At 47.2% G+C, this 25,164-nt stretch overlaps 1 protein-coding gene across 3 annotated transcripts in view; it reads left to right on the top strand.

Moving 5' to 3' along the window:
* The window catches only part of TBP (TATA-box binding protein), a 247,487-nt gene that overhangs the window by 14,639 nt on the left and 207,684 nt on the right, over nucleotides 1-25,164 (top strand). For all 3 annotated transcript variants that reach the window (XM_029594207.1, XM_029594205.1, XM_029594208.1), the window contains exon 2: nucleotides 8,086-8,310. In XM_029594207.1, coding sequence (XP_029450067.1) covers nucleotides 8,257-8,310 — 54 coding nt within the window. In that variant the 5' untranslated portion in view covers nucleotides 8,086-8,256. The remainder of the gene's footprint in view (nucleotides 1-8,085; nucleotides 8,311-25,164) is intronic.

The raw sequence follows: 25,164 nt of genomic DNA, 5'->3' as shown, positions 1-25,164 counted from the left end.
GAGCTCCACCACCTAGTGGCACGGACGACGTACCCATACAGCATGGCTAATTCATCTGCTATCTACGGAAAACACAGATTACGGTAAGCAAACTTGCTCTTCTTTTTCACCGGTTCTTCCCTGCTCTGGGATCCCCCTTCGCAAATTGTTCCTCCGGCTTTGGTAAGCTCATTTTTCACGTTGTGGTCTGTTCCCAAGCATCTTCCCTTGGGTGGCTGCTGGCCACCAACCGCACACTGACTTTTTTCGATGGTGACCAGCTTCTGGAAGTTCCCCCAGTGTCCACGGACTCTGTCGATCATGGACCCGCATGACATCTGCGTCCTCTACCTGGGGCCTTCCCCCGATGTTCGGTGCCCCAGTTGTGCCCAGATGACACTTGAGCCGGTGCTCCCATCTGGATAAGATGGAGCACCTGTTTGGTTCCCGACAGTCAGCTCTATCGACTCCAGTTCCTGGGACGTCAGGCCAGGGTGATTGTGGTGAACCCGGGCTGTTGCCTTCAGTGTCCTGCCGCAAAGAAATGGGTGTGGGGGATCGCCCCTCACCCGCTTAGAGCAAGTGCAAGACCTCGGGGTCATCTACTTCAGCGCTGGAGAAGGACTGGGCCGAACACAGAGGGAAGCACTGTCACCGGCACAGACAGTCGTCACTGCAAAGTGCCAGCACTGGTACCGGAGGGGCACTGGCCTCGGTCGCCCCCCCCCCTTTAAGCGGCCCAGGGTGTTCCCCCACCGATTCTGGTGCTGGGTACGGATCCCCGTGGAGGCTCTGGTTACGCCCTGTCCTCCTCCTCCTCCCTTATCTGCTCTCACTATACCTGAATTTCAGGAGAAGTTGGATGGCATGGTACAGCAGGCGGTGCTTTGTGCCCTCTGGGATTTCGAACAACCACCGGCGCCAGCCCCCATGCTGATGCCAGAGCTAGCACCCTCGATGCTGGCGCCCCTGCTGGAGCATCTGGACGTACTCTTAGGAGTCCTGCTGGCGCAGCCGGTGCCCGGGAGTCCTTCGGGGCCCCATCTGCCACCAGTTCCCATCTCCAATACCATCCCGATTCCGGGATCCTCGGAGGAGGAGAATGCAGCTATGCGCCTGCCACAGAGGGCAGTGACGTCTTTCCCCGAGCCCTTTCTCAGGTCATCGGGTACTGCTGGGTCTGCCGAGGCCCTTGGTGCCCTGCTGCCTGCGTGGCAAGATGGGCCAGGACTTATGCCTCCCTCCCCGACACCGTGGGTCACTAGTGAGGAGGAGGCTCCTTACAATCCTTGGGGCGATGATTCCTTTGAGTTTTCCTTGGAGGTCTGATGATCTCCTGTTCGAGCCTTCACCTCCAGACGAGAGGTGTTCGCTCCCGGAGGATTTGTCCTTCGCCATCTTTGTTAGGGTGATGATGGAGGCTATACCTTTTTAGTTGCTTACTGAAGATGATGCCCACCATAAAATGTTGGAAATCCTCCAATTCGTCTATGTCCCGGTGCATGGAGTTCTCCTTGAGCTCCTCCGCCGACTATGGGAGCAGCCAGGCTCAGTCACCCTGGTCAGCTGGAAGACGGATGCCATTTATTTAGTGCAGCAAACCCCCGGATTCCAAAAGAACCAGCTCCCGCACCAGTCTATCGACGTGGAGTCGGCTCTGATAAAGTCTAATCAATCCCGCACCTACTTTTCTGGCCCCCCCCCTCCCCCTGGGAAAAGACCACAGGGCCTTGGATGCCCTGGGCTGCAGAGTCTTCCAGGGGGCGATGCTCGTTGCCCATATAGCAGCGTACCAATTGTACATGAATCAGTACGACCGCAACCTCTGGAATCAGGTCCAGGAGCTTGCTCAAGGTCTCCCGCAACAGCTCCAGGAAGGGTTGTAATCTTTCATGCAGAAGGGCTTCGAGGCCGGCAAGCATGATAATAGAAGGACTAGGGGGCATTCCATGAAGTTAGCAAGTAACACATTTAAGACTAATCGGAGAAAATTCTTTTTCACTCAGTGCACAATAAAACTCTGGAATTTGTTGCCAGAGGAGGTGGTTAGTGCAGTTAGTGTAGCTGGATTCAAAAAAGGTTTGGATAGGTTCTTGGAGGAGAAGTCCATTAATGGCTATTAATCAATTATACTTAGGGAATAGCCACTGCTATTAATTGCATCAGTAGCATGGGTTCTTCTTAGTAAGAACATAAGAAAATGCCATACTGGGTCAGACCAAGGGTCCATCAAGCCCAGCATCCTGTTTCCAACAGTGGCCAATCCAGGTCATAAGAACCTGGCAAGTACCCAAAAACTAAGTCTATTCCATGTTACTGTTGCTAATGGCAGTGGCTATTCTCTAAGTGAACTTAATAGCAGGTAATGGACTTCTCCTCCAAGAACTTATCCAATCCTTTTTTAAACACAGCAAATTCCAGAGTTTAATTGTGCGTTGAGTAAAAAAGAACTTTCTCCGATTAGTTTTAAATGTGCCCCATGCTAACTTTATGGAGTGCCCCCTAGTCTTTCTACTATCCGAAAGAGTAAATAACCAATTCACATCTACCCGTTCTAGACCTCTCATGATTTTAAACACCTCTATCATATCCCCCCTCAGTCGTCTCTTCTCCAAGCTGAAAAGTCCTAACCTCTTTAGTCTTTCCTCGCAGGGAAGCTGTTCCATTCCCCTTATCATTTTGGTAGCCCTTCTCTGTACCTTCTCCATCGCAATTATATCTTTTTTGAGATGTGGCGACCAGAACTGTACACATTATTCAAGGTGTGGTCTCACCATGGAGCGATACAGAGGCATTATGACATTTTCCGTTTTATTCACCATTCCCTTTCTAATAATTCCCAACATTCTGTTTGCTTTTTTGACTGCCGCAGCACACTGAACCGACGATTTCAATGTGTTATCCACTATGACACCTAGATCTCTTTCTTGGGTTGTAGCACCTAATAGTGTTTGGGTAATTGCCAGGTTCTTGTGGCCTGGTTTTGGCCTCTGTTGGAAACAGGATGCTGGGCTTGATGGACCCTTGGTCTGACCCAGCATGGCAATTTCTTATGTTCTTATGAAGTGCAGGCGGCCTACGATGTCTTTGAGACAGCGGCAAGGGTGTCAGCGGCCGGTATTAGTACCCTGCGCTTGGCCCAGGTGCCTCAGGCCCAGCCAGCGCCTCAACCCTGCCCTGCGGCGGGGTTTTGACTGGTGCAGAGAGAAGCAGCCTGATTCCAGTGCCCAGGGATCCCGAGGCACCAGTTGGGGGCCGGCTATGTCTGTTCACAGACTGCTGGGCTCCCATCACAACAGACTGCTGGGTGTTAACCATTGTGAAACAGGGCTACCGCCTAAATCTCGGTGTTCCACCGGACTCTCCTCCCTTGCCGAGGTGGGGCCTCGTGGATCATGCGACGGCCCTTGAGTTGGAACTCATGGCCCTATTACGGGCCAAGGCCGTCGAGCTGGTTCCCTGGGCCCAGCAGGGCCGGGAGTTCTACTCCAGGTACTTTCTCATTCTAAAGAGAATAGGCGGGCTCTGGCCTATCCTCGACTTCCAAGCCTTAAACAGGTTCAAGATGTTTCATTAGGCACCTTCATTTCCCCCCTTCATCAGGGGGATTGGCTCTGTTCTCCCGATTTTTTTTAAAGGACACCTACGTCCAAATCGCCATATTTTCACCTTATCGGAAATTCCTGCGCTTCTTGGTAGGCCAGCGGCACTTCCAGTACAGGGTTCTAACCTTCGGGCTCGCCTCCGCACCCTGTGTCTTCACCAAGTGCTTGGCGGTGGTGGGGGCACATCTGCGCCGAAAGGGGGTGCATGTGTTCCCATTCTTGGATGACTGGCTTGTCAGGAGTTCCTCAAGGGAGGGAGCCCTTTGGGCCCTGCACTTGACAGTCAAGGTGCTCCAGTTGCTGGGTTTTCTCATCAATTATCCAAAATCTCAGTTGACACCGTCCCAGCAGCTCAGTTTTATTGGGGCGTACCTGGACATCACAGTGGCCATTGCATTCCTCCCCAGTGATCGTGTGACAACTCTTGCGGGGCTAGCTCGGTCCATTCACCACCGACAAACAACCTCTGTGTCCCAGCAGCTTTTGCGGCTGCTGGGACACATGACGGTGTCTGTGCACATCATCCCCATGGCCCGCCTGGCCATGAAGGTGGCACCAGGCCTCTCAGGAGCTCTCTGCGCTGGTTTAGTTAACCAGGCAGCTCAGGGACACCCTCATGTGGTGGGAACAAGAAGCCAACCTGCGGAAGGGCCTTCCTTTTCAGGCCCTCCTGCTCATGTGATCCTTACCACTGATTCCTCCACCATCAGCTGGGGTGCACATGTGGACGGCCTCCGCATGCAGGGTGTGTTGACGAAGCCTGAGGCGAGATGCCAGATCAATTTCCTGGAGCTACAGGCAATAAGGTATGCCCTGTATGCTTTCCAGGACCGCCTGTCCCACAAGGTTGTCCTGATACAGACTGACAACCAAGTGGACATGTGGTACGTAAACAAACAGGGGGGCACAGGCTCCTATCTGCTCTGCCAGGGAGGGATACCTAGCAGGGACGGAAAATGTGGTGGCGGACCACCTAAGTCGGACGTTTCATCCCCACGAGTGGTTTCTCAACCCCTTTGTGGCGGCTGACATCTTCTGCAGGTGGAGTCTACCAGATGTGGATCTCTTCTTCTCCCCTCAAACCCACAAGGTGAGTTGCTTCTACTCCCTGTACAGAGAGGATAGAGAGCCAGGTTTGGATGCCTTCACCCAATCGTGGTGTGCAGGTCTCCTGTATGCGTAGCCTCCACTTCTGCTGATAGGCAAGACCCTTATGAAGCTCCAGTAGGACGGGGGCTCCATGATCTTGATAGCCCCACATTGGCTGCAACAAGTCTGGTTCCCTATCCTGCACGACTTGTTGGTCCAGGAGCCCATACGCCTGGGCACTTCTCCCGTCCTCATCATGCAGGATGGCCTGGCTGTTGAAAGGCTAGTGTTGTAGTCCCTCGACTTTTCAGAGAACATGTCGCAGGTCCTGATAGCTTCTCAGAAGCCTTCTACACAGACGTCCTACCAGGTGAAGTGGAGGAGGTTCTTGGTCTGGTGTGCGGAGCAAGGTCTTGACTCTTTCATCTATCCCACACCATGGCTTCTGGACTATCTATGGCGTCTCTGAGTCAGGGTTGCAGACTACTTCAATCAGAGTACATCTGAGTGCCATCAGTGCCTACCACCGAGGGGTGGGTGACACTTCAATCTCGGTGCAGCCATTAGTAGGGCACTGCATGCGAGGCTTGCTAGAATTGAAATCTCCACTGTGTCCTCCTGTTGTGGCCTGGGACCTCAACGTGGGGCTAGCATGACTCATGCAGTCTCTGTTTGAACCTATGCGCTCCTGTGAGCTTAAACACCTCACCTGGAAGGTTTTCTTCCTGGTGGCGATTACTTCTGCCCGCAGGGTCAGTGAGCTGCAGGCCCTGGTGACCTATCTGCCTTATACGAGGTTCTTCCATGACAGGGTGTGGTCTGCACTCACCCTAAGTTCCTGCCTAAGATGGTAACTGACTTCCATCTGAGTCTTTTGTGCTCTCCACCTTTTTCCGAGGCCATACTCCCACCAGGGTGAGCGGGCTCTGAACACCTTGGACTGCAAACGTGCTCTGGCGTTTTTACCTGGAGTGCATTGCGGCTCACAGGCAGTCCACGCAACTCTTTGTCTCCTTTGAAAAAAATAGGCTTGGGGTTGTGGTGGGCAAGCAGACCCTGTCCATTTGGTTGGCGGACTGTATCGCTTTCTGCTATGAGCAAGCGCGCCTTCCGCTCAGAGGCCGAGTAAAGGCGCACTCAGTGAGAACTATGGCAACATTGGTGGCCCACTTCTGTGCGGTCCCTATTGCAGAGATCTGCAAGGCCGCGACGTGGAGTTCCCTCCACACATTCGCAGTCCACTACTGTCTGGACAAGGGTGGTCAATAGGATAGCGCCTTCGACCGGTCTGTCCTTCATAACCTGTTCCAAGTGTGAGAACCCAACTCTCCCTGCCTAGGGCCCAATGTATGGTTCATGCTGCCTCCCGTTGTTGCCAACAGCACCCCTGTTGTGCCTTTTGCATGTTATTGGGTGTCTGTTGTCCCTGTATGTTCTGGGGGCAGCCTGTAGCTTGGTATTCACCCATCTGTGAGGACTACCATTCTGCTTGTCCTGGGAGAAAGCAGAGTTGCTTACCTGTAACAGGTGTTCTCCCAGGACAGCAGGATGTTAGTCCTCAGGAAACCCACCTGCCATCCCACGGAGTTGGGTTCATCTGAGGTTTATTTTATTTTTTGCTTGTCATTTTTCACTTTGATATGAGACTGATGGGGGACCCCGCATGGCTGCGGGGATAGTGGCATGCTGGGCATGCTCAGTGTGCCAGTCAGTTTCCTGTGCTGGGCTCCATCTGATAATATCCTCTATCTGTGAGGACTAACAGCCTGCTGTCCTGGGAGAACACCTGTTACAGGTAAGCAACTCTGCATTTTGAATCTTTCTCTGGACTCTGTTGGGGTCCATCATTGTAAAGTGGAAACAGATTGGCACCACCATGACAGTGCTGTGATCAGGCCATTCTTCCAAAGTCAGTAGCCATAGGTCATGTGAAGCCTAAGGTTCCTTTAAAATAATCTGCTGAGGTCTCTATCTGGCATTTTCCCTAGTTTTAGCCAGAGACCTCTGGATCTTTTACTTTAAAGGAACTGCAGAGGTCTCTGGCTGAGTCTGGGGAAAATGTTGACTGTTCAGCAGTTTCAAGATTACACGACAAATGTGGCCACTTCTGAAAAAAAAGCTATATTATGTGCTGCAAAGTAACACTTAGAGAGCATTGCCCCCATGTAGGATAAAGTTTTGTTGTCTGAGACCAACGTGGATCACCCTGCTTTCGCCATCCTTGCCAAAAAGCATGGTGGTGACTGCATTGTGTTGTGGAGATGCTTTTCAGTAACAGGGACAGGGAAGCTTGTGAGGATCGAGGAGAAGCTGGGTGGTGCAAATTACAGGCAGATCCTGGAGGAAAACCTGTTGAGTCTATCATAGTCCTGGGACTGGGGAAAAGATTCATAATTTGGCAGGATAATGGTACTAAGCACAAAGCAAAAGCAACAATGCTCAGCAGTAAGAAAGTGAATCTCCTTGTGAGGTCCAGTCAAAGCTCAGAACTGAATCCAATAGAAAATCTGTGGTAAGAATTCAATTCTTAGACTATCGCCAGCCAAACTGAAAGATTGAGCTTTTCTGCCAAGAAGAATAAGCAAAAACTGAACCATCCAACTCTGCAAAGATGATAGACACTTATCCAAAATGACTCATGGCTGCTATTACTGCAAAAGGGGCTTCCACCAAATATTGAAGTGGGGCTGTGAAGATTTATGAAATCAAGACTTTTTTGTTCTTAATTACTTTAAGAATAGTTCAATAAACTTTTATCGAGAATAATTTGTTGTGTAGATGAGTGAAATAAACTCTTTAAATGTGTTTTGATTTGTTTTTTTTTGGCAAGCGTGGCATGCTAACACTTGCTGTGTGGGCTGATTCTAACACTTGGTGCCATTCTGTTGAGCCATGTATTGGCACAGCAGCTGGAATTCACCTTTATTTTTTTATTGAATTTATATTCCACTATTCGGGCACTTCAAAGTGGATTACATTCAGGTACTGTATTTCCCTGTTGTCAGAGGGCTCACAATCAAAGTTTTGTACCTGAGGCAATAGAAGGTGAAGTGACTTGCCCAAGCTCAAAAGGAGCAACAGTAGGATTTGCACTCTGGCTTCACAGCCCAGTGAACCATTAGGATGATTCTCCACTCCAAGAAGGCTGCTCTTTTCCCTGGGAATATTGTGTTGTAAACTTTGAGAGTTTGATCTGATGAAGGGTACTGCAAAAGTGGTGATTTAATTCTGAATGGTGACAGGAAGGAACATGTTGGCTGCCATTCTTGCTTGTGTTTTTCTCTGCCTTCACCTGGATCATTCCAAACAAACTGCTAAAATTTGATAGTTGAAGATTAACCTTATTGGACAAATGTCTCTCTGTCCCCCATTGAGTAATTGTGTAACATGTTTTGTTTTGTTTTGTTTCTAGGTTTGAATTTATTTGTGCTGCAGAGTTTACTTTATGGCCCTGGATGTTTCTTTTAAAGCAAAAGAACAACTAATGGTGGGAATGCTGTAATAAACATACATCATTCAGAAGTCTGGATCTATTGTGCTGAGTTTGTAGAAATTTTCCAGATTTCCTAAGGATTAATACACCATGGATCAGAATAACAGTTTGCCACCGTTCACCCAGGGGTTAGCGTCTCCACAGGTAAGTCAAACTGCAGCTAAATCAATAGTAATAGAAAACCTTTCTTATGCAATTGGGAGAGAGTGAGTATCCTTTATTATGTTGATAAACAAGGATGAATTAGCCATGACATGTGAGTAACATCATCAGGTGGCACTGAATTGACTCAACTCTTAGCTAGTAGAGCTTTTAGCTCTGAGCATGTGTGGGAATTCCCATGCGGGCATTGCTTCGTGAGCCTTCTCAGTCATTTTTTATCCAAAGACAGCATGGATGTTTAGTCAGCTTCTCTGTATTTTTTTCTCTCAATAGTGTTTTATTCAAATTTCTACTTACTTTCATGTCTGTTGCCTCACTGCCTCAACAGCACTCAACACTTTTTTCAGTGCTACTAACAAAAAAAAATAAAAATCAAAAAGTTACTTTCCGCCTCAAGATGTCCAGCAAAAAGAAGCCAACAATTAGTGGTTTTAAGAACTGCATTTGCAGCAGGTAATGTCCATTACACATAGTCACAAGCTATGCTACTGTGGGCTGGACCATGACCAGGAAAACTGCTATAATTTAGGACAGATGTCCCCATGTGCTCAACGCGCCAGAACATATAAAAATGGAGGAACTGCGTGTTATAGTTAGTGAGGTTTGGGTGGACCCTTGGACACTGTGTGGCAGCTGACCACGCCCACGGGGGGAAGTCCCGTGAGGTGCCACAGGTCAGGCTCAGCTCTGGACACACAAACACAGATAGTTCTTTATTTAGACAGTTTGAGAAGCCACCAGAGGTGGCAGTAGTGAGTAGATAATGTAGCCCGGCTGGGCTAGTATTCCCCAGGGCGCTGAAACAGCGGTTCTTCCGGTAGCAGTAGTGGAGAGAACTGAGAAAGTGAGCACAATAGAACATTCACAGAGTCCCAGATATGGAGAAGTCCTGAGATAGGGAGAGCTGGCCCTCGAGGCGTGAGTACCAGATCCCTGGATGTAGAGAGACTTGTTGGCAAGGTACTCACACCAGCGGTTCCACGTAGGAGATGGCACTGGCGCTGGAACGGGGGCAGGCCCTTGAGGAGCGAGTACCTGGTTCCAGGGAGATAGCTCTGAGGAGTAGATGATAATAGTACTCACTGATGGTGTCTGTAGCAAATTCTTCCAAGTAGAAGAGGAGATAGATGCAGGCAGCGAGTCAGGGAACATGGGCCCTTGAGGAGCGAGTACCGGTTACCTGATAGCAACCTGAAAGAAACAGAGGCCCCCGAGGAGCAGGTACCCCGTTAGCAGAAAGAGTCCAATGGGAGTTGGAAGGCAGAGTAGCTGGGTACGGAGAGTGAATCCCATCCGTAAGATCACCCTTGCTAACTCAACGGCTAGCGATAAACAGTAGGCTTAAATATCCGGGCAGCGTGATGACATCACAGGGGGACGCCCTTGAGGAATGCGCCAATGAGGAAATAAGAATGAGTGCCGTGCGGCGCATGCTCCCTAAGTTATCTGAAGAGCATGGCGGGAGGTAACGCCTGAGCCGGTCCGAGGACGGCAGGCGTCCATGAGGAGCAGGAGGAGTCGCAAGAAAGGAAAGGTAGGCGGAGTGAAGCTGTCAGGAAGTGACGATCGCAACACTCGTAAATCTTAGACTTTGCAGTTGGTCTTCTTCCCATGGTGCAGCATCATTTGCCTTGCAAGGAAAATAGTTGAGCAGGAGCTTCTCAAAAACTTTCCCGAGGAATTGAGAAGTGCTGACTGTCTTGCTTCAAAAAAGAAGTGGCGTCACTCCACGGAGCCGTTGGAGCAGCTCGTGTCAAAAAAGCAACTGTCCTCATAGTCTTCAACTCCCATGCATAGAACTTCCAAGTATGGTGCACTGGCACCAGCCAACATATGGTAATTAATTGCATAATGCATTGACATCAAAATAGCACCGGTACTCCGATGCATGGAATTCTGGAGCTGGTCAACATTTATGCGCCATTGGTGCACTCATGCTCAGTACTGTCAGCATCAACACACTTGAAGCAGGATAAGTCAGTGCTGCCAAGGCATGTTACCACAAAGACTTTGAAGCATCTGACACCATCATTGCATAAGTCTTCAGCACTACTAAAGCTAATAGCCTCTGTTAATGATGCACCATACAATGCATCAAGCCCCGGACCATGTCATGTCGAATTACCAATGGAACTTTATGCTGGGTGCCTAAGATCAGGAGCAGAGGGAGATGTATTACCTTTACTCCCTCTAATCATTATAGTTCTCACAGGACAAGCAGGATGATAGTCTTCACATATGGGTGACATCACAGGATGGAGCCCAATCACGGAACAATTTTGTCAAAGTTTCTAGAACTTTGAATGGCACCTACTAGGCATGCCCAGCATGGCACTAACTCTGCAGCCAGCAGGGGTCCCCCTTCAGTCGTCTTTTTTTCCGTGCAGCAGTAGCCACATGGTTAAGGAGCTCCGCAGAGATTCCTGACAGGAATTTTCCTCATGGAATTACTGGAAACTTTCTTACCCCACAGGAGTCCCTCCTTCAACTTTTTCAAGCTGCGGTACTCTGGTAAGTTTTTTTGTTTAACCCGTTTTAGGCCCCGTCGAGTTTGGCCCTCGTGGCCTACTGGCCGTCGACTTACTTCAGCTCAAATTTTTCAAGGCCATGGCGTCGGGATTCCGTTGGTGCCCGGACTGTAATCGCACCATGTCCATAACAGACCCCCATAAGGTCTGTGTAATGTGTCTCGGATGTGAGCACGATGTCCTGACCTGCACCAAATGTGCCCTAATGACACCAAAAGGATGGAACTTCTCTTCCGTGCTCAAACCCCGACGCCATCTATTGCATCGACGTCGTCAGAACCTGCACCGTCCACTTCGCGCCAGTATCTACCACCGGCCGGTGACCGTCCGGCATAGACAATTTCTCGGCCTTCAACTCCTTCTACTCCCCCTCAGGACCGAAGGGATCGTAGAGAGCTACATCGACATCGGAAGTCTCGGACCATCGAGGGAGCGAAGCCATCGTCCGAGCCGCCGTCAAAGAAACCCCGTCCACAAAAGGCACCGACCTTTTCTGCGACCGGGTCACTGAGGCAACCCTCACCCGGACGGATATCGGGAGCCGCGACTCCACCTTTAACGGTGGTCCCTCCAGCTATGCCTCTGCCTCCTTCTCCCCTTCCGCAGCAGGGGCTGATTGCTCCAGGTCTCCGTGAAGAACTGGACTGGATGGTTCAGGAGCCATCGATAAGGCGATGCATAGACTACAAATTCCTCCGACACCGGTGCCGATTGTGGAACCGGCCACCGAGCCGATTCTGGCAGTGTTGGCCCCGCTGCTTTCGAGGATGGAAGCGCTTATTGCCGCTTTTCCACAGATGGATCCCGGGTTTTTGAAGGCATCCTCTGCCTGTGGACTTTGTATGACATCCATGGGTGGTCAGCTGTTTGACCAAATGATTCCCTCAAAGGCCATTGTCCATGTCTCTACAAGGTGGAGAAACTTTTCGGTTCCAAAAAGTCTGCTCCATCCACACCTGCGTTAGTCATCGACGCTAGGGGTTTGAGGGGACCCCCTTGATACACTCCCTCTTGCTACTCTCCCCTACTGCGTCTTCAAAGGATCGTGGGAACGGTGATTGGTCTTTATTTATTTAACAGCTTTTCTATACCGATATTAGAATACACATCATATCTGTTTACAGTGTAACAGCAGGTGGAAAGTACATCAAAGAGGGATGGGGGAGTGGACAAATATCAAGCAAGAATTAGAGGGGCTCTAACCGAGAGCCCGAAGAAATAAAACTGAACGATGGGGGGGGGGGGGGTGTATGTAAGAGGGAGAAAGAGAACTATTTTCTGGGCTTAGGAAGGAGAAGGGAGATGAATATTTACACAGCAGTAGGTGGGAGAAGTGTAATTGCAGATTTAGTCCGGGAAGGCTTGGTGGAAGAGCCAGGTTTTTAGCATTTTTCTGAATTTGGTAGGGCATGTCTCCAGACGTAGATTTAAGGGGAGAGCATTCCATTGGGTTGGGGCTGATTCTTCAGCCTCAGGAGAGATCCTATGTCATTAGGGATCAATGATGTAGTGCAGGAGTGACTGGAAGACAAGTTACTGTATGCCTGTCCTCCATGGCCCATGTTGGGCAGATTGATTTGAAGGATTGAACGCGACAGAGTAAAGGTGCTCTTTGTAGCTCCAGATTGGCCCAGGAAACCATGGTATGCAGATTTGTGGAGGCTTCTGGTGGATTTGCCTCTTCAATTTGCAGCACACAGGAACATGTTCTAAAAAAAAAGTGGATACTCTGTGGCAGTGATTTCCACCTTACTAAGAGAGAGAATGTTCCCCATTTCCTTGGCCTATGTGAGGGTTTGGAGAGTATTTGAGGAGTGTGAGGATTGAGTTACTCTTCTTTCTTTGGTCAAGATTCCGCTCATTTTGGAATTTTTGCAGGATGGCTTGAATAAAGGTTTGGCTCTAAATTCCTTAAAGGTGCAAGTAGCGGCTCTCGCCTGTTTCAGGGGTTAGGTAAATGGTAGATCCTTGTCGACACATCCTGATGTGGCCCGTTTTCTGAAAGGGGTGAAATATCTTTGTCCTCCTTTGCAGTTTCCGGAGCCTCTGTGGAATCTTAATTTGGTTTTGGATTTTTTGGTAGGCCCTACGTTTAGACCACTACGTACTCTGTCCTTGCCATTGCTGCCCTTGAAAACTGTGTTCCTTGTGGCAATTTGCTATGTGCATAGGATTTCTGAACTGCAGGCCTGGTCTTGCTGGGAGCCATTTCTCCAAGTGACTTCAGGGGCGGTACATCTGTATACTCTTCCTTCCTATTTACCGAAGGTGGTCACTGAGTTTCACTTGAATCAGTCCATCTCCCTCCGCTCTCTGGACAGAGAGAGAGATTTGGAGGAGTATTGTCTGTTGCGACCCTTGGATGTCAAAAGACATATTGTCAGGTATCCAGAGGATACTGAGCCTTTGCGAAAATCAGTTCGCCTGTTTGTCATTCACGGCGATACTAGACGGGGAGAGGCAGCCTCGTGGGCTACAATAGCTCACTGGATTAAGGAGGTAGTCACAGCTGCATATGTGGATGCTGGGAAGCTGTTACCTAGTCATGTTAGGGCTCATTCCACTAGGACTCAGGCAGTGTCATGCGCAGAAGTTAGGTGGTTGTCTCCCACTGACATTTGCCGAGCTATAGCGTGGTCATCCTTACACTCCTTTTCCAGGTATTACCCTATCTACAGTCTCTTGACGCCGTACTGATACTGGACTTCACCCTCAGAAAGTCGTACCACCTCCAGCTGTAGCGCATCCCAGGAGCCCAAGTGCTACTTCACTACTGGCTGCCCTACCGCCTTTAGAAGCCCTGCCGCCCATGCCTTCTACTTCGGGGTTAGCTTCACAGGCTATATCCCAAATAACGACAATACTGTCGCAATTCCTCAATCGGTAGAGCAAACACATCCAGCCACCACTTCCTATTCCAGCCGTAATACCACTGGTTCCAGAGGACCCCTCTATCCCCGGTCCATATCCAAAAGACCAACTACAGAGGCCTGCATCGCCAATGGAAGATATCTTAGATACATCTTCCTCAGGAGACTCATCCACAGGCTATCCATCAGACCCAGCTGAGGTCCCACCTGAACCCACCTCTCCACCAGAAGACTTTACCTATTCCCAATTTCTGGAAAAGGTAGGCTTACTGTTAAATATAGAAACAAAAATACCAGACCCCCGTCAAATGTTGGGGATCCTAAAAGGTTTTGACAATCCCATTGAGCCCATAGCACTTCCACAACATTCGGTACTAAATGTGGTTATGGAGAAAACAGGACACCCCTCTCTCTACTCCACCGATGTCGAGGAAAATAGACCTCAAATACTGTATGAGTGACTCCCCCTTTTATTCAACAGTTCAACTACCACATAATTCTATAGTAGTTGAATCTGCAATGCAAAAGGTGAGGAAGTCCAGGCTACACTCAAACACTTCACCAACTCGAGATTCAAAATCCCTGAATGATTTTGCAAAGAAAGCATTTCAATCCAGCATGCTAAATGCAAAAATTCAAAATCATCTGTTTTTCATTGCACAATATCTATTTGAAAACCTACAGGCTCTAAAGCCTTATCTACAACAGGGATCCTCAGACTCCAGCCTACCCCCAGAATATCATTACATGGAAGGTCTCAGACACATCCTTCACTCAGTTTGAGGGTTTTGAGATTTCCTCAAAAACCTTGGCAAACGCTATAGCAGCAAGGAGGCTCGCATGGCTCAGATCCAGTGCCATTAGGGACGACGTACATGACAAATTAGCCAATCTTCCATGCCATCCTGACAATTTGTTTGGGGACAAGTTCACAGAGACAGTAACAAAACTAAAAGAGCAAAAGACAGCAGTGCTATCACTGATGTCTCCTCACCAGCCTTCGTCATCTAGACGACAATATTCTACTTACAGGAAGCCCAGCTAATCCAGAATCTACAAGCTGTAGTCTTATTACAGACCTCCACCATATCAACCTGCCAGACAGCAGCCTTACCAACAACAAGGACCGCAACAGCACCCCAGAGTCCCTCGACAGTCCCATCCACAAACAGATTCTCAACCCTCAGACCCAGCAAGGTTTTTAGAAATACTCTCGCCACTGGCTCAGACATTTTTGGTAGGAGGCAGGTTGTCCAGGTTCCTCCCAGCCTGGGACAACATCACGTCCGACCAATGGGTCCTGACTATAATAGGAGGGTTACTCTTTGTTTCACATCCCTGCCATCCCTCTCACACTTAGTTCCTCAGAAACATCAAACAGCACATTGAGGACCTCTCCTTTGGGAAATCAAAATGCTCCTCCAGCAAAAGTGCATTCGGGAATTACCTTCTCCACAATCTCATCACGGGTTCTATTCCCAAGAAGTCAGGAGGGCTACGTCCAATCTTGGACCTACGCACACTCAACAAATACCTCCACTAAGAGAAATTCAAAATGACTTCTCTCAAAATCATTCTCCTGTTCCTTTGACCCAACGATTGGATGTGTTCACTGGACTTGAAGGATGCACATGCCCACATACCAATGCATCCCAATTCCTGGTGTTACATCTGCTTCCAGATGGACGACAAACATTTCCAGTACAAAGTACTTCCATTTGGCCTCCCCTCTGCCCCCAGAGTCTTCACCAAATGTCTTGCAGTAGCGGGTGGCACACCTTTGTCGACAAGGGGTGCAAATATTTCCTTACCTGGACGACTGGCTACTAGTAGCAACCAATCAGTCTCTCCTATGGGACAATCTGATTCACACCATTTCTTGCCTTGACAATTTGGGTCTACTGATCAACTATGAGAAGTCAAACCTACAGCCATCACAAACCTTATAGTTCATCGGGGCCTTTATAGACACCGTTCAAGACAAGGCATTCCTGCCACACCTGCGAGCACTAGCTCTCTCCATACTGTCTTTCAGTCCTACTACACAGTACGACTGTTCCGGCCCACCAAATCCTTACTATTCTAGGACACATGGCAGCATCTATCTATGTAGTCCCTCACACAGACTCCACATGCATCATTTACAATGGGGTCTGAAACAGCAATGTATCCAGTTCCTTCATCCACTGTCGAAACCCCCCCCCCCCCCGCCCCATCACACTAACAGCATGAAAAAAGACCTACAATGGTGGCTACTCCCATCAACACTAACGACGGGGATCACCTCTACGACCAATTTGACATCAAATAATACCACTGATGCCTCTCCCAAGGAATGGGGAGCTCACCTAGACAACTTTCAAACTCAGGGACTTTGGTCTACCATGGAATGCAATCAACTCACAAACCTTCTGGAACTACAAGCTGTACGGAACGCCCTTCGAGCCTTGGAAGAATCCCTGCAAGGGAAGACTGTGATGATTCACACAGACAACCAAGTCACAGTTTTACATAAACAAGGAAGGAGGGTCAGGTTCTTGGAACCTCTGCAGAGAAGCAGTCCGGATTCTGGAATGGGCTCACGACAGGCCTATCTCCCTACAAGCAACTTACTTACCCAGAATCAGCAATTCCAGAGCAGATAAACTGAGCAGAATATTTCACCCCCACGAATGGGAACTACATCAAGAAATAGTGCACCACATTTTCTCCACTTGGTGTCTTCCCTGCATCGTCCTTTTCACGACAGAACGCAACAGGAAAGTGAAGAATTTTTGCTCAGTGTATCCAAGCCCACACCGGATAGCTCAAGACTCATTCCTCATAAACTGGTCTCTGGGTCTTCTGTACGCGTTCCCTCCGATATCACTCATCTCTTGCACGGTCCAAAGAAGCAGATTTGATTCTCATCGCGCCAGCGTGGCCAAGACAATCATGGTACAGTTACCTGATACAATTGTCAATTCTCAATCTGATTCCCCTAGGCAGCAGCCCTTAGCTACTTACCCAGGAGAACGGATCACTACTTCATCCACTTCATTCCTCACTGCACCTCACGGCATGGAGATTGACAGGCTCGTTTTCCAAAACTTGAATATCTCTTCTCCTCTGTAGGTCATACTAGTCTCCTCCAGGAAACAATCGACTAAATGCAGCTACCAACGAAAGTGGTCACGTTATGCTTCCTGGTGCTCAACGGCAGGTATGGACCAACTCACTTGCCCACCAGAACGTCTTCTGGCCTACCTCCATCTACTCTACAGCGAAGGCCTAGCCACTGCCTCACTCCGTGTAAACTTAAGCTCCATAGCAGCTTACCATACTCCCCTAAACGGGGAACCTATATCATGTCATTCTCTTGTCTCCAGGTTCATGAAAGGGGTCTTACGCTTACGTCCCCCAGACAAACCGCCAGTGTCGTGGGATATCAACATAGTCCTTGAGCAACTCATGCTACCCCCTTTCGAGCCATTGGACACTTGTCATCTACGATATATTTCTTGGAAAGTGCTCTTCTTAACTGCCCTCACATCAGCAAGGCGTGTCAGTGAACTACAAGCCTTGGTTCATTACCCTCCTTATCTACAATTTTACCATGACAAAGTTACACTACGCACACACCCCAATTTTCTACCGAAGGTGATTTCAGTTTTTCACATTAATCAAACCATCACTTTACCCACTTTCCATCCTAAACCTCACGCCAATGACAATGAGCGAAAACTTCACACCCTAGATTGTAAACATGCTCTTGCCTATTATAAAAAGCGCACCCATTCGCCCAGTAGACCCTCACAACTTTCTAAGTCAACTTAATTAATAGCAGATAATGGACTTCTCCTCCAAGAACATAACGAATCCTTTTTTAAACCCAGCTACACTAACTGTACGAACCACATCCCCTGGCAACAGATTCCAGAGTTTAACTGTGCTCTGAATGAAAAAGAACTTTCTCCGATTAGCTTTAAATGTGCCACATGCTAACTTTCTGGAGTGCCCCCTAGTCTTTCTATTATCTGAAAGAGTAAATAACAGATTCACATCTACCCGTTCTAGACCTCTCATGATTTTAAACACCTCTATCATATCACCCCTCAGCTGTCTCTTCTCCAAGCTGCAAAGTCCTAACCTCTTTAGTCTTTCCTCATAGGGGAGCTGTTCCATTCCCCTTATTTTGGTCACCCTTCTCTGTACCTTCTTCATCGCAATTATATCTTTTTTGAGATGCGGCGACCAGAATTGTATACAGTATTCAAGGTGCGGTCTCACCATAGAGCTATACAGAGGCATTATGACATTTTTCTGTTTTATTCACTATTCCCTTTCTAATAACTCCCAACATTCTGTTTGCTTTTTTGACTGCCGCAGCACACTGAACCGACAATTTCAATGTGTTATCCACTATGACGCCTAGATCTCTTTCTTGGGTGGTAGCATGTAATATGGAACCTAATATTGAGTAACTATAGCATGGGTTATTTTTCCCTATATGCATCACCTTGCACTTATCCACATTAAATTTCATCTGCCATTTCGATGCCCAATTTTCCAGTCTCACAAGGTCGTCTTGCAATTTATCACAATCTGCTTGTGATTTAACTACTCTTGTGATTTAACTACTCTCAACAATTTTGTATCTGCAAATTTGATTACCTCACTCATCGTATTTCTTTCCAGATCATTTATAAATATATTGAAAAGTAAGGGTCCCATTTAATCCTACTCTGTTTCCTGTCTTTTAGCCAGTTTGCAATCCATGAAAGGACATCACCACCTATCCCATGACTTTTTACTTTTCCTAGAAGCCTCTCATGAGGAACTTTGTGAAACGCCTTCTGAAAATCCAAGTACACTACATCTACCGGTTCACCTTTATCCACATGTTTGTTAATTCCTTCAAAAAAATGAAGCAGATTTGTGAGGCAAGACTTGCCTTGGCTAAAGCCATGCTGACTTTGTTCCATTAAACCGTGTCTTTCTATATGTTCTGTGATTTTGATATTTAGAACACTTTCCACTATTTTTCGTGGCACTGATGTCAGGCCAAGTAAGTGGTCTTTAGTTTCCCTATTCGCCTCTGGAGCCCTTTTAAAATATTGGGGTTACATTAGCAATACTCCAGTCTTCAGGTATAATGGATGATTTTAATGATAGGTTAAGCATTTTTACTAATAGGTCTGAAATTTCATTTTTGAGTTCCTTCAGAACCCTGGGGTGTACACCATCCGGTCCAGGTGATTTACTACTCTTCATTTTGTCAGGCCTACCACATCTTCTAGGTTCACCGTGATTTGGTTCAATCCATCTGAATCATTACCCATGAAAACCTTCTCCAGTATGGGTACTTTCCCAACATCCTCTTCAGTAAACACCGAAGCAAAGAAATCATTTAATCTTTCCGCGATGGCCTTATCTTCTCTAAGTGCCCCTTTAACCTCTTGAACATCCAACGGTCCAACTGAGTCCCTCATAGGCTTTCTGCTTCGGATATATTTTTAAAAGTGTTTTCTGTGAGTTTTTACCTCTACAGCCAACTTCTTTTCAAATTCTCTTTTAGCCTGTCTTATCAATGTCTTACATTTAACTTGCCATCGCTTATGCATTATCCTATTTTCTTCCGTTGGATCCTTCTTCCAATTTTTGAATGAAGATCTTTTGGCTAAAATAGCTTCTTTCACCTCCCCTTTTAACCATGCCGGTAATCGTTTTGTCTTCTTTCCACCTTAATGTGTGAAATACATCTGGACTGTGCTTCTAGGATGGTATTTTTTTAATAATAACCACACCTCTTGCACACTTTTTACCTTTGTAGCTGGTCCTTTCAGTTTTTTTTTTTCTACAATTTTTCTCATTTTATCAAAGTTTCTCTTTTGAAAGTTTAGCACGAGAGCCATGGATTTGCTTACTGTCCCCTTTCCAGTCATTAATTCAAATTTGATCATATGATCACTTTTGCAAAGTGGCCCCACCACCGTTACCTCTCTCACCAAATCCTGTGCTCCACTGAGAGTTAGACCTAAAATTGTTCCCTCTCTCGTCTGTTCCTGAACCAATTGCTCCACAAAACTGTCATTTATTCCATCCAGGAACTTTATATCTCTCTAGCATGTACCGATGATACATTTACCCAGTCAATATTGGGGTAATTGAAATCTAATCATAAACAGAAGCAAACCTTGCACATAAGCAAGTACTCAAGAACACTGGTGCAGGTAAATGAGTGTATTTTCCATTCAATGGTAAATAACTGTTTTATTATGACAAATGTTCCAATATCCTTACTGTGGCAACTCCATACAAAGTAACAGTCAAGAGTTACAGGTCCCCCGACACGGTCCCGTGTTTCGCGGTGGCTGCATCGGGAGGGACCGGATGAAATTCAAAATCTGGAATATAACATGAGTAATCAAACATGGAAGAAAAACAGGCTGCAGAAAAGCAAGTTACAGTGGGTAATCACATACCTTATAGACAATCATCAGGAGCGCGGGCATCCTCTGCATTTGACAAACATTTAAAGGGCAAAAAAGGCGCGAAAGCTAGCTCTCGCGAGATGCTGAGAATGACAGGAAAACACCTGTAATCGGGTTAACAAATTAACAAAGACACTGGTGAACCGGTTACAGTAAATATTAACATATCTTATACGCAGGCATCAGGGGAGCGCTCTCAGAGTTAGACAAACAATTAACAGCAGAAGGACACGAAAGATCCGTGCTCCCAAGATGCTGTGGATAACAGGCAGACACCTATAAAACGGTCAGCAAAGATCCTAGTAAAACTGATACCATTCGATATCTTTGTTGAGACCATGAGGGGAGACAGAGTTAAGGGTGAAGATCCAGCGCTGCTCTCTCCGACCAAGCATACCGGGAAAATCTCCGCCTCGTAGAGGGGGTGAGACCACCTCTAATACAAGGAAGGAGAGATCAGCGATGGAGTGACCAGCATGGATCCAATGCATTACAAGAGGTTCGTCAGTTCTAGATAATCTGATGTTGGAGCAGTGCTCGATAATACGTGTCTTAATCATCCGTGAGGTTTTCCCCACGTATATGAGCGAGCAGGGACAATAAATCACGTAAACAACACCTTTGGTGCAGCAATTTGACTGAGAGTATAATTTGAACTCACGTCCAGACCCAGGGTGTTTAAATACTGTCAATGACTCTGTGTGGCTGCACATCGTGCAGCGACCACAAGGGTTATGACCGCCAATGGTGCGTGGGTGATATCGCGTCGGTGATGAAGATGTATGAACAAGGCGATCTCTCAGATTTGTAGCTCTTTTGAAAGTAAAGCGAGGGGGACCATGCATCAGATCAGTGAGGGACAGGGCCGACCAGTGACGTTTAATCATGTTCACAATGGATCTTCCGACCGTGGAAAAGGGGAGAATACAGTTGTAAGAAATATCATCTGGCTGTGTGGAGGGACTAAAAAGCCAGTCCCGGTGTGTGTACAAGGCCCGTTTAAAGGCCTTTTTCACAATCTGGGCTGGATATCCCCTTTCAACAAACCGGGTGAATAAACCATCTGATTGGGAAAGGAATTCCATCCGTGAGGAGCAGAGGCGCCGAAGCCTTAAAAATTGCCCCGTCGGTATGTTATCCCGGAGTGCCCGGGGGTGACAGCTGTTATAAGCAAGCAGAGTATTTCGATCAGTGTTCTTGCGAAACAGGGTAGTGTCAAAATGGTCCCCATTCCAAGAGATCGAAATGTCCAAAAAGGATATCTGGGAGGGGTGCATGCAGTGATTAAATTGGATGTGGGAGTTGATTGAATTCACCCAATCCAAGAACATGAAAAACTGTATGTTGGAGCCTGTCCAGATGATGAAAATATCGTCGATGTAGCGAAGCCATACATGGATGAATTGAGACCATCTAGACGGATAAATGTAAGCGGTTTCATATTCATCCATGTATAGGCACGCCAGACTGGGTGCCATGGTGGCGCCCATGGCTGTACCCTTGATCTGTTGGTATATCACATCTTGGAAACGAAAAAAATTCTTGGTCAGTGCAATTTCTGCAAGTTGTACCAGAAACGATGTGGTAACCCTGTGGGGTGGACGTGTGTTCAGCACTTTTTCAATAACCGTAAGGGCCTCATTTTGAGGAATGTTTGAATAAAGTGAAACCACATCCAATGTAACAAGGAAAATGGGCTGAGAAACTACAATATCTGATAACAATGTCATAAAATGGGAGGAATCCCGGACATAAGATCTAATACGGGGTACCAGAGGTTTCAAAAAAACGTCCACAAATTGGGACAGTGGTTCGAGCAAGGATCCAATGCCGGACACAATGGGGCGACCCGGGGGGTGTGTCAAAGACTTGTGTATCTTAGGGAGGGTATAAAATAGAGGCATAACAGGGTAGGAGGGAAATAAAAAATTTGGCTTCTTTATTGGTAATCATATGGGAATCAAGGGCTGATTGAACAACAGATTTGATATCCTGAAGTAAGGATTCCGTGGGGTCTGAGGGAAGGGGAATGTAGAAAGAAGTATCCCCAAGTTGCCTCAACGCTTCCGCTTCATAGTCTAGTCTGTCTAGGGGGGTGGTATTGTTATCCTAGACAGACTAGACTATGAAGCGGAAGCGTTGAGGCAACTTGGGGATACTTCTTTCTACATTCCCCTTCCCTCAGACCCCACGGAATCCTTACTTCAGGATATCAAATCTGTTCAATCAGCCCTTGATTCCCATATGATTACCAATAAAGAAGCCAAATTTTTGATTTCCTCCTACCCTGTTATGCCTCTATTTTATACCCTCCCTAAGATACACAAGTCTTTGACACACCCCCCGGGTCGCCCCATTGTGTCCGGCATTGGATCCTTGCTCGAACCACTGTCCCAATTTGTGGACGTTTTTTTGAAACCTCTGGTACCCCGTATTAGATCTTATGTCCGGGATTCCTCCCATTTTATGACATTGTTATCAGATATTGTAGTTTCTCAGCCCATTTTCCTTGTTACATTGGATGTGGTTTCACTTTATTCAAACATTCCTCAAAATGAGGCCCTTACGGTTATTGAAAAAGTGCTGAACACACGTCCACCCCACAGGGTTACCACATCGTTTCTGGTACAACTTGCGGAAATTGCACTGACCAAGAATTTTTTTCGTTTCCAAGATGTGATATACCAACAGATCAAGGGTACAGCCATGGGCGCCACCATGGCACCCAGTCTGGCGTGCCTATACATGGATGAATATGAAACCGCTTACATTTATCCATCTAGATGGTCTCAATTCATCCATGTATGGCTTCGCTACATCGACGATATTTTCATCATCTGGACAGGCTCCAACATACAGTTTTTCATGTTCTTGGATTGGGTGAATTCAATCAACTCCCACATCCAATTTAATCACTGCATGCACCCCTCCCAGATATCCTTTTTGGACATTTCGATCTCTTGGAATGGGGACCATTTTGACACTACCCTGTTTCGCAAGAACACTGATCGAAATACTCTGCTTGCTTATAACAGCTGTCACCCCCGGGCACTCCGGGATAACATACCGACGGGGCAATTTTTAAGGCTTCGGCGCCTCTGCTCCTCACGGATGGAATTCCTTTCCCAATCAGATGGTTTATTCACCCGGTTTGTTGAAAGGGGATATCCAGCCCGGATTGTGAAAAAGGCCTTTAAACGGGCCTTGTACACACACCGGGACTGGCTTTTTAGTCCCTCCACACAGCCAGATGATATTTCTTACAACTGTATTCTCCCCTTTTCCACGGTCGGAAGATCCATTGTGAACATGATTAAACGTCACTGGTCGGCCCTGTCCCTCACTGATCTGATGCATGGTCCCCCTCGCTTTACTTTCAAAAGAGCTACAAATCTGAGAGATCGCCTTGTTCATACATCTTCATCACCGACGCGATATCACCCACGCACCATTGGCGGTCATAACCCTTGTGGTCGCTGCACGATGTGCAGCCACACAGAGTCATTGACAGTATTTAAACACCCTGGGTCTGGACGTGAGTTCAAATTATACTCTCAGTCAAATTGCTGCACCAAAGGTGTTGTTTACGTGATTTATTGTCCCTGCTCGCTCATATACGTGGGGAAAACCTCACGGATGATTAAGACACGTATTATCGAGCACTGCTCCAACATCAGATTATCTAGAACTGACGAACCTCTTGTAATGCATTAGATCCATGCTGGTCACTCCATCGCTGATCTCTCCTTCCTTGTATTAGAGGTGGTCTCACCCCCTCTACGAGGCGGAGATTTTCCCGGTATGCTTGGTCGGAGAGAGCAGCGCTGGATCTTCACCCTTAACTCTGTCTCCCCTCATGGTCTCAACAAAGATATCGAATGGTATCAGTTTTACTAGGATCTTTGCTGACCGTTTTATAGGTGTCTGCCTGTTATCCACAGCATCTTGGGAGCACGGATCTTTCGTGTCCTTCTGCTGTTAATTGTTTGTCTAACTCTGAGAGCGCTCCCCTGATGCCTGCGTATAAGATATGTTAATATTTACTGTAACCGGTTCACCAGTGTCTTTGTTAATTTGTTAACCCGATTACAGGTGTTTCCTGTCATTCTCAGCATCTCGCGAGAGCTAGCTTTCGCGCCTTTTTTGCCCTTTAAATGTTTGTCAAATGCAGAGGATGCCCGCGCTCCTGATGATTGTCTATAAGGTATGTGATTACCCACTGTAACTTGCTTTTCTGCAGCCTGTTTTTCTTCCATGTTTGATTACTCATGTTATATTCCAGATTTTGAATTTCATCCGGTCCCTCCCGATGCAGCCACCGCGAAACACGGGACCGTGTCGGGGGACCTGTAACTCTTGACTGTTACTTTGTATGGAGTTGCCACAGTAAGGATATTGGAACATTTGTCATAATAAAACAGTTATTTACCATTGAATGGAAAATACACTCATTTACCTGCACCAGTGTTCTTGGGTAATTGAAATCTCCCATTATTACCGCACTACCAATTTGGTTAGCTTCCCTAATTTCTCTTAGCATTTCATCATCTGTCTGACCATTTTGTCCAGGTGGATGATAGTATACTCCTATCGCTATAGTGTTCCCCGACACACAAGGGATTTCTACCCATAAAGATTCAATTGTGCATTTAGTCTCATGCAGGATGTTTATCCTGTTAGACTCTGCCATCCCGGATATAAAGCGCTTCACCGCCTCCCGGGTGCTCCTCTCTGTCATTGCGATATAATTTGTACCCCGGTATAGCACTGTCCCATTGGTTTTATTTAAAAACTTTTCTATACTGTCGTTAAGTTGGCTAACCATCACAACGGTTTACATAAGGGCACAGCAATGAAACATATGGGTGGTATAGATTACAAATTGGTTATGTGCCATCATTGTACGGTAACAATGCATAATTATAAACTAAGTGTGTATGTTAAGCTTGTTTGTTGGGAACATTT

This window comes from Rhinatrema bivittatum, chromosome 3, assembly GCF_901001135.1.
Source record: "Rhinatrema bivittatum chromosome 3, aRhiBiv1.1, whole genome shotgun sequence".
In the NCBI taxonomy this organism is placed as follows: Eukaryota; Metazoa; Chordata; class Amphibia; order Gymnophiona; family Rhinatrematidae; genus Rhinatrema; species Rhinatrema bivittatum.
This window is presented reverse-complemented; position numbering and strand designations above follow the sequence as displayed.